General features: G+C 38.2%; 1 protein-coding gene across 2 annotated transcripts in view; it reads left to right on the forward strand.

Annotated features, from left to right (window-relative positions):
• The window catches only part of LOC121521202 (beta/gamma crystallin domain-containing protein 1-like), a 56,474-nt gene that overhangs the window by 38,665 nt on the left and 2,004 nt on the right, over window positions 1-15,805 (forward strand). For both annotated transcript variants that reach the window (XM_041804977.1, XM_041804976.1), the window contains 4 exons: window positions 743-882; window positions 5,225-5,348; window positions 9,319-9,477; window positions 13,186-13,348. In XM_041804977.1, the coding sequence (XP_041660911.1) occupies window positions 743-882; window positions 5,225-5,348; window positions 9,319-9,477; window positions 13,186-13,348 (586 nt within the window). The remainder of the gene's footprint in view (window positions 1-742; window positions 883-5,224; window positions 5,349-9,318; window positions 9,478-13,185; window positions 13,349-15,805) is intronic.

A 15,805-nucleotide genomic window follows, 5' to 3' on the forward strand; every position in this document is an offset into this window, starting at 1 on the left:
GCTAGACTTAAGCAGAAGTAAGGGATGTATAAAGAAGTCCTGGTAAGCCCAGTTCTTTCTTAATTCACATAATGAAATTCCTTTTATTTTAAATTCAGCTCAACAAGCTCTGACTGAAGTAATACCTTTCAATGCTTTTCACAGCTTCTGCTACAAAAGACTTTGTATGACTTTATAAAACTTTGCAATGTTACTCCCAATGACCTGTACACAGACTCTGAAATAAAGTAATTGAAGCTTTCCATTACTGTACATCAAATAGTTGTTTACTATGAGTTATCAGCAGTTTCACTAAAAGTTTAACCTGTTTATCCTGAAACAAATAAAACTTGTTGGTGTTCTGCACTAAATGGCAAACACCTAATCCAGCCTCTCATATTTTTAAGTCAAAACCATGCCCCCTCCTTATATAAAACATCCAAATTAATGAAGGTTTAGTTGTCCTGAATTGTTTAAGAAACCCACAAGTTCCACCATTCAAGCTGACCTTTATTTTAGACAAAGTGGTTATTTAAATTGTCTGGCTCCCTAATATGCCAAAGGCATTTCCAGAGTGCTTTACATACATTTTAAGGAAGAAACCATCCATTACAGAGCACAAAGTGAGCCCTAAGATAAGAAAGTGCTCTGTTGCCATGGTAACCCCAACGCCACTCAAAGTTCAGCCTGCAGAACCTGCAGCTCTCCGCTGGCTTCCTACGCTTAATAGCTACTTTCCTTGTCGTTCTCTCTTGTTTTGCAGGAGTTCTCACTGCCTTCCATCACAGTTTTCGAGCGGGTCGGTCTGCGGGGGAAGAGGGTGGTGCTGACTGATGGATCGGTCAACCTTCAGCTGGCTGGAGGCTGCAGCAGAGTTCAGTCGGTGCTGGTGGAAGGAGGGATGTGAGTACTTTACAGCTGCTGTGGGGTTGCTCACTCTGATGTTAAGTTCAGATCCAAAGTCTCCTCTTGGTGTGAGTTTGGCAGGTTCATGTGCAACAGTCTAGGAGTAAACACAGTAGAAGCTACTGAGTGCAGCCAACATATACAGTATCATACCATACCATACCATACCATACCATACGATGTGACACAAAACTCCAGTATTAGACACAATGCAACAAAAATGATAATAATGACAATGATAATACAATCCTTATATCATAGGATACAATTTTTAACAGTGCTGTAAAGATACTAAACCATACAATATGGTACAAAATACAAGAGATTAGAATATAACAATTTAGAACAAAAGAATAATACTTTAAAAATACTTGTACTGATACAATAACAATATGATAACAAAACAATACATGACAGTATGATGGAATACAACACAATTCAAAGAGAAATTATAATCATTAAAAATGATACTTCAACAATAACACAATGATTCAACAGGATACAACAGCATTGCTACACAATACAATAACCGCATGATGACAACACTAAAGCAACACTATAATGATAAATAATAATGCCAGTACAACACAATACATGCAGTACAAATATAAAGGACATGATATGCAGAGGTGTCAAGTAACGAAGTACAAATACTTCGTTACCTTACTTAAGTAGAGCTTAAGTTTTCATTTCGGCTCACAGTACAAGTTATCAGATCTTCCGCTCCATGAAACACACGGCAATGCTTAGTAGCACGCTGTAGCATTTCCTGTTCTTTCTGGTGCTGTGAACGGCGAAGAGACGCTGGTGTTTTGGTTGTCACTGGGTTGTGGAGAGTTTTGGGGTCTGTAAAACCCGGACTGGACTTCTGTTGTGGATGGTGGAATTCTATTGTATTGAACTGGACTAAACTGAGTTGTTTTTGATTTAGAAAAACCGGAATGGACTCTTATTTTTGATGAACTGAACTGAGAACAGTGAAATGACACGCACACACACACACCCACACACACACACATTGTTTGGTTTAGTTTATTTTTTGTGCCTTTTCCTTCTTGCTCTTGAGTTGAATATAATTTGAAAAATCTTCCTGGGCTTGCTTGATTATTTTGTGTTGCTGAATTGTTTTACTGACATTAATTACATTGCATTGTATTTTCACTGCTGCTGAGTAGTGAATTATTGTTTTGTGCAGGTAAAAAAAAAAAAAAAAAAAGTTTTATTTGTTTCTAAATTGTCAGACATGACTCTGAATGGCACTCGACTAAACTCTTTACAACACATACATGGTTCTTGAATGTATTTGTATTGTACCAAAATGTGTTCATTTTCAGTGGGCACAAATCTGGCTGAAACAGGTGCATCCCAAATTTTTCAAATTTAACATTTTAATATAACATTATAGCCATTATGGCCTTTATAAAATGTTTTTTGGGGAGGTGGGGTAGCGCACTATAGGCCCCTGTGGCCCGGCTTAAGCTTTTGTCCTTAATGGCATTTTCCCCCCTTACATTACTTTTACTTTTATACTTTAAGTAGTTTTGAAACCAATACTTTTATACTTTTACTTAAGTAAAAAGCTTGAGTTGATACTTTAACTTCTACAGAAGTATTTTTAAACCCTAGGAACTATACTTCTACTTAAGTAAGGAATGTGAATACTTTTGACACCTCTGATGATATGATACCATACGACAACATATAACTATATGACAGGACATATTGTATCAATAGGATTCAACAGGAATGCTTAACAATACACTAATGATCATATAACAATGCTATAATAATGTGATATGATACAATATAATGCAAAACAACAGAAGGAAATATTGTTATATAGGAAAAATATGATAATGATACTATAACAATACAGTCATAGTATGATGGGAACAATAAAAATTTGCAATTTTATTAAAATAAAAAAAATGAAATATCACATTAACAAAAGTATGCAGACCCTGCAAAAGTACCTAAAATAGAGCACAGATTCTCCCATTTATCTGGATCTTCGCTGAGATGATTCTACACCTTGACTTGAGTCCACCTGTGCTAAATTAAAGTGACTGGACATGAATAAGAAAGGCATATCCCCGTCCATAAAAGGCCTCACAGCTGACAATCATATCAGAGCAAAAACCAAGCCATGAGGTCAAAGTAACTACCTGCAGAGTTCAGAGACAGGATTGTTGTAAGGCACAGATCTGGGTAAGAGCACAGAAAAAAGTTCTGTTGCACTGAAAGTTTCCAAGAGTACAGTGGCCTCCAAATTGCCAAATGAAATAAGTTTGGCACAACTAGGACTCTTCCAAGAGCTGGTCCCCAGGCCAAACTGAGCAATCACACGTTAAACATATTGAACATGATCTGCATAGTGCATAAATGAGAAAAAGATACCATCACCATGATGCTATTCATCAACTATCCAGTTTAAGGAGCAATACTTAGAATTTTGATTAAAGTAGGCAAAAACATGTGTATAAACCCAGTAGTTTGAATTTAGGGATATGTCTGCCAGAGGATAAGAGATCTGGTACTCAGGTTGAAAGTCGTGCCATAGCCAGACAACTCTCTCCTTCTAAACAGAGAAATAGCCCGTATTTGATGAATTAATTTTCGCCTGTTGTGGGTCTGCAGCTCTACTTTGAAATCTCTGTTGTTTTTATTCTAGTCTAAATCTATTGTATTCAAAAAAACTAGCAACATTCAAGGTAAGGTTTTTTTTTCTCAAGCATTCTGTCCTTGAGAGCATAACAGACAGCAATAACTCAGGAGTGATAAATCCCCTAAAAAAAGCAGAGCACTTAAACTTAAGGATGAGGACTTTAGAGGAAATGAAAGAAACAAAATAGAGGGTTTTGTGTCTCAGGTATTTTGTGTTCTTTGAAATTGACAGGTTACCCATTGTCTAGTCTAGTGCAGAGTCTGACAAAACAGTCTGATGTTTTTAAGGGGTTATGGTCATTAAAGGCTGCGTAAGTAGGTGGTTGACTTAGCCTGTATTCTCTGACATGATAGTTCTCAAACAACATCATGCAGGTGGCCTGCACATCTTACAAGACTGACAGAGTGAGTGATGACGGAAACCTGCTGCTGATGTGTGACATTTAGACTGCAGGTGTGAGCCCATGCTAAGGAAATAAAGGGCTCACAGTGAGCCAGAAATGTCTGTGGAGTGACACATTCCTGCTGTAGGAGAGACGGGCAAACAGCCAGAGAGCAGAGCCACCAAGCTAAAAGCAACGCTCAGCGTCACTGTGGAATGGGCTTGGTAGAAGCTCAGCACATTTTGCAAGGATTAAATCAAACACAGGGCTGCAGGGAAGAGACGGCACAAATACACAGCCACAAGTCAAAAAGCAAACGTTGTTTCTCCCTGTACCACAACTTCGTTTCGTTTTCATTTGCACCAGAAAGATTTAGACTGAGATGTGGGATTCATTATTTGTTGACATTTATTAACCTGAGATCATGATATTTAAGATACCAGCGACCTCTAACCTGGCACGCCAGAAGGATTTGTTTCACACATCCATCTAAAAAACCTCTCATAGACAGCGTTTGGGAAAGGGCAGAGCCTTTGAAAAAAAAAAACTCGGAGTGTGATTGGATGAACGTTCTGTCTGTCCCATCTTCATGGGCCGATCAGAGCAACAAAACATGTGACGTAGCCGCTACTGAGCTGCGCCCCTACCGAGGACTAAACAACATAGTGAACCGCATAACACAAACCATGGCGACTAAAGACATGTCAGTACACAACTTTTTTCATTTTTTAAAAGAAAACAACTCACTGCTGTTCTTTGCTCTTCTTTTAACAAAGAAATGTCATGATGCTCTGATAAAACTGGCACTTTAGCAGCATCCACGCTAATGTCTTCCGCCATAATTGCGCCAGCCTCTTGTTGCTGCTCGCTTACGTCACGACTCCACCGCACCAGAAAGTACTGCCCCCTGTCACTGACTGGTCCTGTCACTTTCTAACCGGGCCCAAATGGTTCAGATGGGAGCTTTGCAAGATGGATTCACCAGTGAGAAACACGGAAACGGGCGTATCCATCTGCTATGCAAGATTAAGCAACCATGGAAGATGTGCTCAGATTTCCTCCTCATACTTTCAGCTAAACTTTGAGAGAAACTTTCAACTAAATGAATAATAAAAACACCCATTTACAAAAAAAAAAACAAATTTGTTTCTATTTTCCAATTCTCTATACAAGAAAAACTGTTGTTTAAAGCATGTAATAAGCTTTGGAGGGACATTTCGGCTAGTCAAAATACTAATACAGAAAAGCTGAATAAACAAAGTGTCTTGTTTTTGTCTCGTCTCCGTTTCCAGGTGGGTGTTGTATGAGGAAATCAACTATCGGGGTGCTCAGATTCTGCTGAAACCTGGTGAAATCCCCGACTGGCGCCAGTTCTGCAACTGGAGGAAAATAGGCTCCCTCCGCCCTCTACTACAGGTACATGACAATGCTCTTCAATACACATGTGGGGCTCTATGTCCAATAAGGCCACTCATAAGGGAGAAAAGGGGAAGAGTTTCCTAGGGCCCAGCATGCCTGTGCCCTGCACCTTATAAGGTGCATTTCAATCAATTAGAATATCATGAAAAAGTTCATTTTTTTCCCATAATTGAAATCCAAGAGATAAACTTTCACATATTCTAGATAAATCACACACAAACAGAAATATTTCAAGTTTTTTAAAATCTTGATTACAGCTTACGGCTCACAAAATTTAAAAAATCCACTATCTCAAAATATTAGAATATTAAAAAATACCAGTCATAAAAATGATTTATAACACAGAAATGTAAAACCTCAGAGAAATTACATTAATTTATGCACTCAGCAGTTGGTTGGAGCTCCTTTTGCACAGATTCCTGCATCTTGGCACGGAGCCAGTCTGTGTAAAAGCTGGGATGTTACAAAGTTCAGGTTCTTCTGATAGCAGCCTTCAGCTCGTCTGTATCATTGAGTTCGGCGTCTCCAGCCTTAGATTCTCTGTGGGGTTCAGGTCAGACCAGCTAGCTGGCTAATCAAACACAGCAACACCATGGTCAGCAAACCAGTTTTTGGTAGTTTTGGTTTCACTGTGGCCAGGTGCCAATTCCTGCTGGAACTGAAAAAATCAGTATCTCCATAAAGCTTCTCAGCAGATGGCAGCATGAAGTTGCTCAAAAATCTGATCTGGTAGATGGCTGACAGTGTTGACTGGACTTGAAAACACAGTGGAACAACAGCAGCAGATGGCATGGCAAAAAAAAATGAAAACACTGGACTTAAAGCACCTTGGATTCTGTGCCTCTCAGATCTTCCTCCAGACTCTGGGGGACTTCCAAATGAAATGCTAAATTTGCTTTCATCTGAAAACTTTGGACCTATGATCAGCAGTCCAAATTTTTTTTCCTTAGCTTTGGTGAGAAGCTTATGACATCTGTGGTCCAGGACTGACTTGCCACTGGGAACACGACACTTGAAGCCCATTTCCTTGACCCGTCTGTGTGGTGGCTCTCGATCCACTGACTCCAGCCTCAGTCAGCTCTTTCCCCTAAGTGCTTGAATCTGCTTTGTTTGACAACCTTCTGAAGGCTGAGCTCATGCCTGTTGCTTGTGCACCTTTTCTTACCCCACTTTTCCTTTCCAGTCAACTTTTCATGAATATGCTTGATACAGCCTTTGAAAAAAGCCTCTCCTTCAGCAATGACCCTCTGTGGTTTACCCTCCTTGTGAAGGATGTCCATGATTTCCTCTGGACATTTGTCAAGTCAGCAGTCTTCCCCATGATTGTGGTTTTGTGGACTAAACCACAGTGAGGCTCAGGAAACCTTTGAAAATTTGACATTTCTATAATTTTCTGATATTTTGAGATAGTGGATTTTTGTGAGCTGTAAGCTGACATCCTGACATATTGATTCTAGTATATGTGAAGGTTTAACTTTTTTTTATTAGATTTCAGGAGAAAATTAACTTTTTTCAATGATATTCTAATTTATTGAGCTGCATCTGTATGTGGTGAACGCCACAGTGAAAGAAGTAAAGATGGTTGTTTCAAACACAGTTGTTATTCGAAAGTCGCTGGCAATTCTTCCAATAGTTAAAAAACCTATACCCCCCCCCCCCCCCCACACACACACACCACATCACACACCTTCTTTTTCCCCCTTCGCAAAGAGACATCTCATTGACATTTAAAAACAATAAATGATAACAGACATTAATGCAGCACACAGATCCATGTTACTTATCAATGTAGCCTATTGCATCCTATTTAACAACACAATAATCCACAATTCACTGTTTCATTTCAACTATGGATGGACTGATCATCACATCCCCCAGTTTTTGGATTGTTGCTCTCGCAATAGTATTTTTATGACTATGGGGCTCTTGGGTAGAATAAGGTTGAGTACCGCTGGTCTTGAGGGTCCCTCTATGAAATATGGAAAAATGATGTCATTTCCTGCCATTTGAAACTTCTGTACTCAACCGAATGAGGGGTATTATTTTAGAAGAAACTTTATCTCTCTAATATTTCTGTGTCTCTACAGACATTCTGAGGATGGTTAGTTTTTTTTTTTTTTAATCCTGAGTTAAATCATGCAAAATCCCTTCTGCATATTACTGCAACTGGCTTCCACTAATGAGATTAACTCCTTATGATCAATCACCACAGTCACACTGACAACATCTGACACAGTAATTTCATCATGCTTTCATGGTCGTAAAGGCCTCCATGTTTACCTGCCTTCTTCAGATCAGCACCTTTTGCTCCCTGATGATATCACAGTCTCATCCACCTCTGATTGGTCTGAAATGGTTAAATGATAAAGAAACAAAGCTTTATCAAGGACCAGCTGCAAGTAAAAATTTATTTAGATAGTTATAATGAACAGTTTTGACACACTAACTTTATTGGCATTTGTTCATCTCATTAAAAATAACCTACATCCTGGGTTTTCATGCTTTTCACCTGGTGCTAGAAGATATTTTATTGATCCTGACCAGAAACTATGACAATGCTACTTTTTCCTCTGATATTGTGATAGTAAATAACCTTCTAGACTTCTGACTGCCTTTAGGATTCACTAAGCACTAGATTCACTTTATCAGTATTAAACAAGGAGCTGTAAGAGGGCTAAACCACCCAAATTAGGGATAATACATTACTTTAGCAGACACCTAATAATGCACACCTCGTTTTATTTCATATTTACATGTTTAAAAGCAAAGCTTGATGATCTTTAGTCTCCTCTAACTTCCCCCTCAAATTGCTTCCTGTCATTAGCGTCTCTGTCTGTGCACCCCCTGCTGTTTGTTGAACTTGTGCATCAACTTTTGGATCAAACCAACTACAAATAGAGGAGGGGGGCTTGGGTATAATGTATGGAATTCGAGGGAGAATACGCCCTGATTGAAATATTATCATTACGACAAAGTACACAGATTAAGAATAATAATAATGCCTTAAAACATCTTGAGGGCTCTGACCCCCTGTTTGAATGGGCCTGAAGCCCCCGGGTCTTCCGTTGTGAAAGCTGCTGTAACACAACACGTCCTGTCACAATTATAACACTTTAAACTTCTCTGGCTTTTAAAACTGTTGGAAATTATTTGAGGTCAAGTAAGTACTCAACTGAAGACTATACAGAACAAAGGAGTAGCCTTTTTCATGAAATTCTGACTTTCAGGGGAAAAATACCTCTAAAAGATGCTAAATGTGTTTCTTCGCATCTGTACGGTTTTTAACCCTTTGTTCTTCTTTTTTTTATTTACTGACATCTAGAAAATAGTGTTAAGATGCACTGTGATACCACCATCTGGCGGTAGTGCCACATTACAACCAGGCACCAGTGAAAATAGTTCTTAAAAAATAATAAATATTTTTAAGCTGAGATAAAGGATGCATTAAATATTTAAAGTGTTATAAATTAATGACTATTCTATGATTTTGAAATCATGTCCCATCCTTTTATGAATATGTTTTTACACTGCTGATCATCAGTTACAAAGCAGAGTCAAATGGTTTTGACCACAAGCCAAAACAGAATACAAAAAGATGTGCAGTAATTTGAAATTTTTGACTAAAAGCTCCACTTAAAAAGCCTCAACATCCCACTCACTGCAGCTGATATCATCCCTGTAACAGGATAATTGTGTGGTGGAGAGTTGTAAATTTCAGTGAAAATGACACTCTGATGAACTCACAGAACAAAACTTTATTTCTAACTCATTTATTATTAATCTTGAAGTCTGTTATTAACTTTTACAGCTTTGCTTTGCACATGAATGCCTTTAAACTTAGCTTAAATGGTACAAAGGTCTTTATAAATGTAACTTCTATGGTCAGAATAATACTCTTATCCTGTGATATCGACTATAAGTGCTGATCCTGTGTGTGTTTGGCCTCATGTATGTGTTTTGTGAGCAGAAACAAGTGCACTTCCGCATCAGGAACAGACAGACGAAGCTCATGATGTCACTTACCGGAGATTTGGATGATGTCAAACTGATGAGGATCCAAGAAACAGAGGAGACTGATGGATTCGAGCAGATCTGGTTCTATCAGAACGGGCATCTCCACTGCAAGGTACCAGAACAATCATGACACCGCTGGAGAGATTGTAAAAAGGGCAGAGTGATGATAAGGCTTTATTGACAATTAATCCAGAGAGCAGCTGGAGTTAAATCTCCTCAGATATGATTCCTTAGCTCTAGATGGACAGAGATAGAAATAATAGGCTCCTGTGATTCATTAGTATGCTCACCTCTGTTCAAAGATATTACACACTAATGTATAATCTGTTCGCAGATGTTACACACTTCCTTTACAGGGGTTTGGATTTTAGAGTAGGAAGTGTTCTTGTTTATGTTTTCGCCTCATACACAAATAATATACCCACTCCAATCATGTCATGGGCTACTGGCATTATTAATCTTTATAAAGAGATGTTTCGGAGAGGAAGTGCTTCTTATACTCCATTCTGGGGCAAACATTTACACAAATCTGCTTGTCATGAAAGCTAATCATGGTTTGGATTCCCCAACCTCCTGAAAACGCTTTAAAACTCATGAAAAAAGATCTATTTAACCTCCATTCAACAAACAAACTTGTCCTCTTCTCCTCTTGAGTACAGAGCAGTCAACATCTGCATGTTTACTTCCTGTTAATCTACATCACATCCCTTTAATTGCAACTAAAACACCAGAAAAGTTATTTCTCTGTGGGCTTCTTTTGCTGAAGTACGTCAGAGTGAAGCCTCTGTGTCTCTATTATCTACTGTTGAACTGAGACTCACTGGAAAGATTATCAGGTACTACTCAAGAGCATTTTACCGACCAAGAAATGCAGCATAAACGCTCTATAGAAAAGGGAGTCTTGGCTGGAATTTATTTAATGCAAACCACTCAGCTGGGCTTGCTGGGAAATATGCATTCATGCCCAGAGGGATTTATCATCCTTCAGATGTTAATGCCTGACTGGCTCAGAGATTGTTAGTATGCTAGTGGGTTTATAGTTCTAGTTACCATAAGATCAAGCTTGTATTAACAGAGAATTTATATTAATGTACCATCCTTGTGTCCAATCCCTGCACCAACAACTCAAATCATCCTATATGTTACTAGGCTTGTTGGTCTTTTTAAAAAGATATCTGTGAGAAGAGATCTTTATGTCCAGTCCTTGGTTACTCTATAAATACTTGAAATATATAGGACAACACTGGTCTTCTGTGGAACATAACATTGTGGTTTACAAGATACATGCTGTCACTGAACATACATATTTCTAAACTGTACAGTAATGTAAATAGAAAATCACCAAACACTGATATACATCTCATGTTCCAAAGATCATTAATTTTGGGCAATCAGTGGCATTAACTTTATAAGCTTAGACATCCATTCAAACTTTTTCTATGTTTGGATGTTACAAAGTACGTTACATTTTATGATTTGATTCTCCATTGACATTAAGAAACATGTTTTACTCCAACCTCGTTTCACTTCAGTCTTCAGTACCGACTATTTTTCACTAGACTGCAGAATGAAGAATGTTTTTGGTTAAATACTCTCAGAAATTGAGTTTTCTTAGGGACCCAAGCATGTTTTTATTTCTAACTAATTAGCTGATCACTGATACAGATCATACTTTGTGTTTTAGAGTACACTGTATAACCATCAGGTTCTGAATCAGTTTTGATTGAGTCCTTTTTTAAGCAATGGCACTAATTTTGGGATGGTAAATATGCATTAAGATACACAAAAAGTATTTGACCAGCTGACTGTATACCAACAGGGACTGTAATGTCATTGTATTCAAATACATGCACTTTAATATGGAGTTGCCCCCCTTTTGCAGCCATAGCAGCTTCCAGTTTTTCTTGGAAGGCTTTCAACAAGATTTTGGAGAGTTTCACTGGGAATTTGTGCCCATTCATTCTGTTGAGCTTTATAAGGTCAGGCACTGATGTTGGAAGAGAAGGCCTGGCTTGCAATATCCGTCCCAGTTAATTCCAAAGCTGGTCCAAGGAGACGAGGTCAGGGCTCTATGTGGGCCAGTCAGGTTCTTCCACACCTCATTGCATAGCATTGTCAGAGGTGTCTTGGTATGCAGAAGCATTAAGATTGGGGGCCTAACTAACCTGGCACAACAGTTGGATTTGTTTCACACATCCATCTGGAAAACCACTCACACACAGCGTTTGGGAAAGGGCAGAGCCTTTAAAAAAAATTTGGCGTATGATTGGATGAACGTTCTGTCTGTCACATTTTTATGGCGCAATCAGAGCAACGAAATGTGACGTAGCCGACAGCGCGTGCACCCCTACTGAAAGAGTAAACTCCATTAGAGCTGCATAACGCAAATCATCGCGGCTATAGACATGTCAGTACGCGACTTTTGTTGTTGTTGTTTTTTCTTCTTTTGACAAAGAAATGTTGTCAAGTTCTGATAAAACTGGCACTTTAGCAGCATCCACGCTAATGTCTTCCGCCATAATTGCACCAGCCTCTTGTTGCTCGCTTACGTCACCACTCCGCTGCGCCTGGAAGTACTGCCCCTCGTTGCTCATTGGTCCTGTCACTTTCTAATCAGGCCCAAACGGTTCAGACGGGAGCTTTGGAAGATGGAGTCACCAGTGAGAAACACGGGAACAGGCATATCCATCTGCTTTGCAAGGTTAGGGCCTAAACGGAACCCTGAAAAACAGCCCAATGCAAGTATCCCTCCTCCACCAAACACCAATCACTAGCACAGTGCAGTCAGGCAGGTTGGTAGTCCAGTGTTGGTATGCTTTACACCACCCCATCTGGCGCTCGATAGACTTGGTGATGTGAGGCTTGCATGCAGCTGTTTGGTCATGGAAACCCATTCCATAGAGCTCGCACTGCACAGTTTATCTACTTATATTAATGCCAGTCACCTACAAACGTTTGCAGATGGAGTCTGCATGGCTAGGTGCTTGATTTTATACACCTGTAGAAACGGGTCTGATTGAAACAAATGAATTTAGCAGGTTTGGTCAAATACTCGTCCATATATTTTATCAGCTGATTTATTGTTAGGTTAGTCTATTTGGCTTTGTAGTGTACTGACACCTCCTACAAGTAGGAGAGTAGCCTGATAAAAGGAGTAGGGACATCAGCTTGATATCATATCAACAGATATTAGCTTTTAAAGTTAAATATCTATATTGGAGGATATGAGAATTTTTGGAGATATATGTACAAATCATACATCGGCCTCAAATATTGGCAAAATATATATCGCAAGTTAGCCAACAAGCTCTGATCTGCAGGTTTCAAAGATAATTTCAGCACAGATTCTGACATTCGGTTCATATTTTTGATCTAAGAGACTAAAAAACAAAGTTTGGGGGATTTCAACTCAGCTGCTTTAAGGACTGAGCAACAGCAGTCAGTGCAAAAGCTCAAACAGGGGATCAGGTTGCTGTATCCCAGCATTATTTCCTTTATTTTCAAACATGTGTTTCAATAAAAACTGGTGATCCAGACCAGCTGCCACTCAATCAGGTTACCCCTATTACCTACTTATGCTCTTATCTGAAATTAATACCATCAATTATTGTCATATTCATCACTGCCACATTGATCTGGTTTAAACACTGGGTCCAATACAATCCTTAAATCCATTTACTTGTGGGAAAGTTATTCCTCCTTTCCTGCCTATCATTGCACACACTCTCTCTCTGGTTTCTTATCCTGTCCCTAGAATAAAGATAAAAAGCCCCAAAATCAGTCTCAACTAAATGATCTACTCTCATACCTGTGTTCTCAGATGCTGGAGGAATGCTGCCTGTGCCCCAGTGGTAGCGTCACCATGGCAGGAAGCCGAGTGGGTCTCACCCCAGAGCTACAGAACCAAGTCCACCTGTGGAGCATCACACCTGAGGGCTTCATCAGGTACTCGCCAATGCCTGATCTGGTCCTGGAAGTCAAAGGTGAGCATGCAGACAGCATCACTAAATGCAACTATTGGTTTTTGAATACCTGCAGTTTAATCACTGTCGCAGAGGAATTAAATTGTTGATAGAAGCAGATGAATGAGCTGAGATGAATTTCCACAAGGAATCCAAGCGTTCAAAGGTGTTGAAAGTCACAGTGAAGCATTCGAATGTTATATAACGCTGCAGTGTCACTCAGGCTGTTAAGTTAAGCCTTCAAACACAAGGAATGTCAGAAATGCACTTTTATAGTCACTGTTTACAGTACACTTAGATACCACTGCTGCATTGGAAGCAATTATGTACGAAAAATTGAGATTTTTTTTTCCTCAAACAAGAAAGTTTTACCGTAGAAATAATACCCTCATATCGACCTCAGAGTCTAGTTGTTTGCATCACTGTCAATTAGTGACACCTTGTGGGCTAAATCATGCTAGTGTACAAACTCATCATCACTGCTCTTAAACACCAGGCATCACTTTTCACAGTTATGTTTTTGAAACAATATAAAGAAAAAACTATAAAGAGTAAATATCAACATTTACTTTAACTTTCAAAAAACACTATGGTTAAGATGGTCATAAATTACAATCATATTTTATAAAATAAAAGGTTATCAATATTTAAACAATCAAAGTTATTTTCTTAGTTTGACAGTATTAAAAAGTATAAAAGCTTTTTAAAAAGCAGATTTTTAGTCACATCTTTAATCCAAAGCTGCTTTGAAATAGAGTTATTTTATGTAACGCTTCATTTTCGTGCTGCTAGCATTAATACATATTCATGATTCATCAAGGTCCAAATTAAGTGCATTTTTTTCCAATCACAATTAATCATGTTTTATTATTCCTTTCTTTTGGTAAAGCCATTTCAGTCTACCTGCAGCCACAGTGATGTGAATAAAGTTCACCACTGCTCCTTAATGTCTCATTTCACTTAAAAAAAAAAAAAAAAAAACCTCAGACACAGCTGAGTGGACAAATCAGAAGTCTTTTGACCCGTTATAACACATATTTCACTTTTTCTGTTCAATTGTTTCCTTTTCAATCCACAACAACTTCCTTTTTCCTTGGCTAACCTTGTGTCGTAACCACAATCTATCCAGATTTCTTTCTTTAATTTCAAAATAAAAGCAGATCTGAATCCCACGGAAGGTCTGTGACTGTCAGTTTAAGAAAGTAAAAGAAAAACAGTTTAAATGTATGTAGTGGAATTTCAAAATGTGACAAAAAGGTTGGATAAATCACAGCTAACTACAGAAATCTTGAAATGAATCAAGATTAAAAATATGAATAGTTCACAGCTCTAAATTTTGTCAGGTTTCCCTGAGGGAACCACCCTGTAAACCAGTTGTTTTATAAGGAGAATACGTGTGAATTTGAAAGCGTGGGCTACTTAAACATTTGGGTGCCCAAATTTAAGTACTTGTACTTGATCTGGGGGAAAAAGTATTAATGGTGCATCTCTGTTTGAAAATATGGAGCAGCAAAAGTCCAAAATGAAGCATCCCTACAACTCCTCCATGGCTAACACATTTTTATACTTAGTAGGAAGTACACCAAGGATATACGTTAAAATTTTTGTTTCATGTTGGCTCAGAAGGCTGTAATGACTAAATGGAGTAATGGAGTAGCGAAGAATCTCTTTCTGTTCAATTGTGGAAATCTGTGATGTTTGGTGTTACCACTTTAGAGAAGTTCAGATACTCTATCATTGGAAGGACTTCTCAAAGAAAATGGGAGAAACCTCTGAAAAATATTATGCAGCTTGGCATAAAGTTAACTGAATAGGCTGAAGGATAGTTCTTTTAATGTACAACATCATTACATTTATTCTACTGTTTGCTGATAAGTGCTGAATGTAAGCCAATGTGAGTGCTTCTGTTATCCCTTGAACCACCAGTGCTCATGGAAGGGAATACTCTTTAAAAGACCTTCACTTCATTGGGCTATAAACAGTATTTTCAATGTTTCTAGCCCTTTTAGTAAAAAACTTGACTTTTTTCAAACTATCTTGAGTGCCTGGACCTGGATCATTAATGTCAAAGTTTTTGGTCTTAAGTTTCCCCTTTTTATTGGTAAATACCTAGTAGGTATATTAAACTGCTGCTATTTTATCTTAGAAAAACAGTAAAAATGTTCCAAGAAACAAGTATGGATATCATTCAGTTTAGATGAGCATCAAATCAAAGTTGAATGTATTTACTGTTATAACCTTTTTATATATAGTGTTAACTTACATCATGAATTATGGGAGGAAAAAACTTAGCACTGATGATAAATGATTTGGGAATTTTAAAAAAGTCAGAATGATAAGTTAAATCTCAAAGTCTGAGAAAAAAGTCAAACTTTATAGTTCAAAAGGTCAAAACATGGTATTAAGTCAAAATCCTGTTTTTAAAAGGCAAATATATATGACAGAGAAAGTCCAATCATGAGTTACAAAGGTCAGAAT

The sequence above is a fragment of the Cheilinus undulatus genome, linkage group 14, assembly GCF_018320785.1.
Source record: "Cheilinus undulatus linkage group 14, ASM1832078v1, whole genome shotgun sequence".
Taxonomy (NCBI): Eukaryota; Metazoa; Chordata; class Actinopteri; order Labriformes; family Labridae; genus Cheilinus; species Cheilinus undulatus.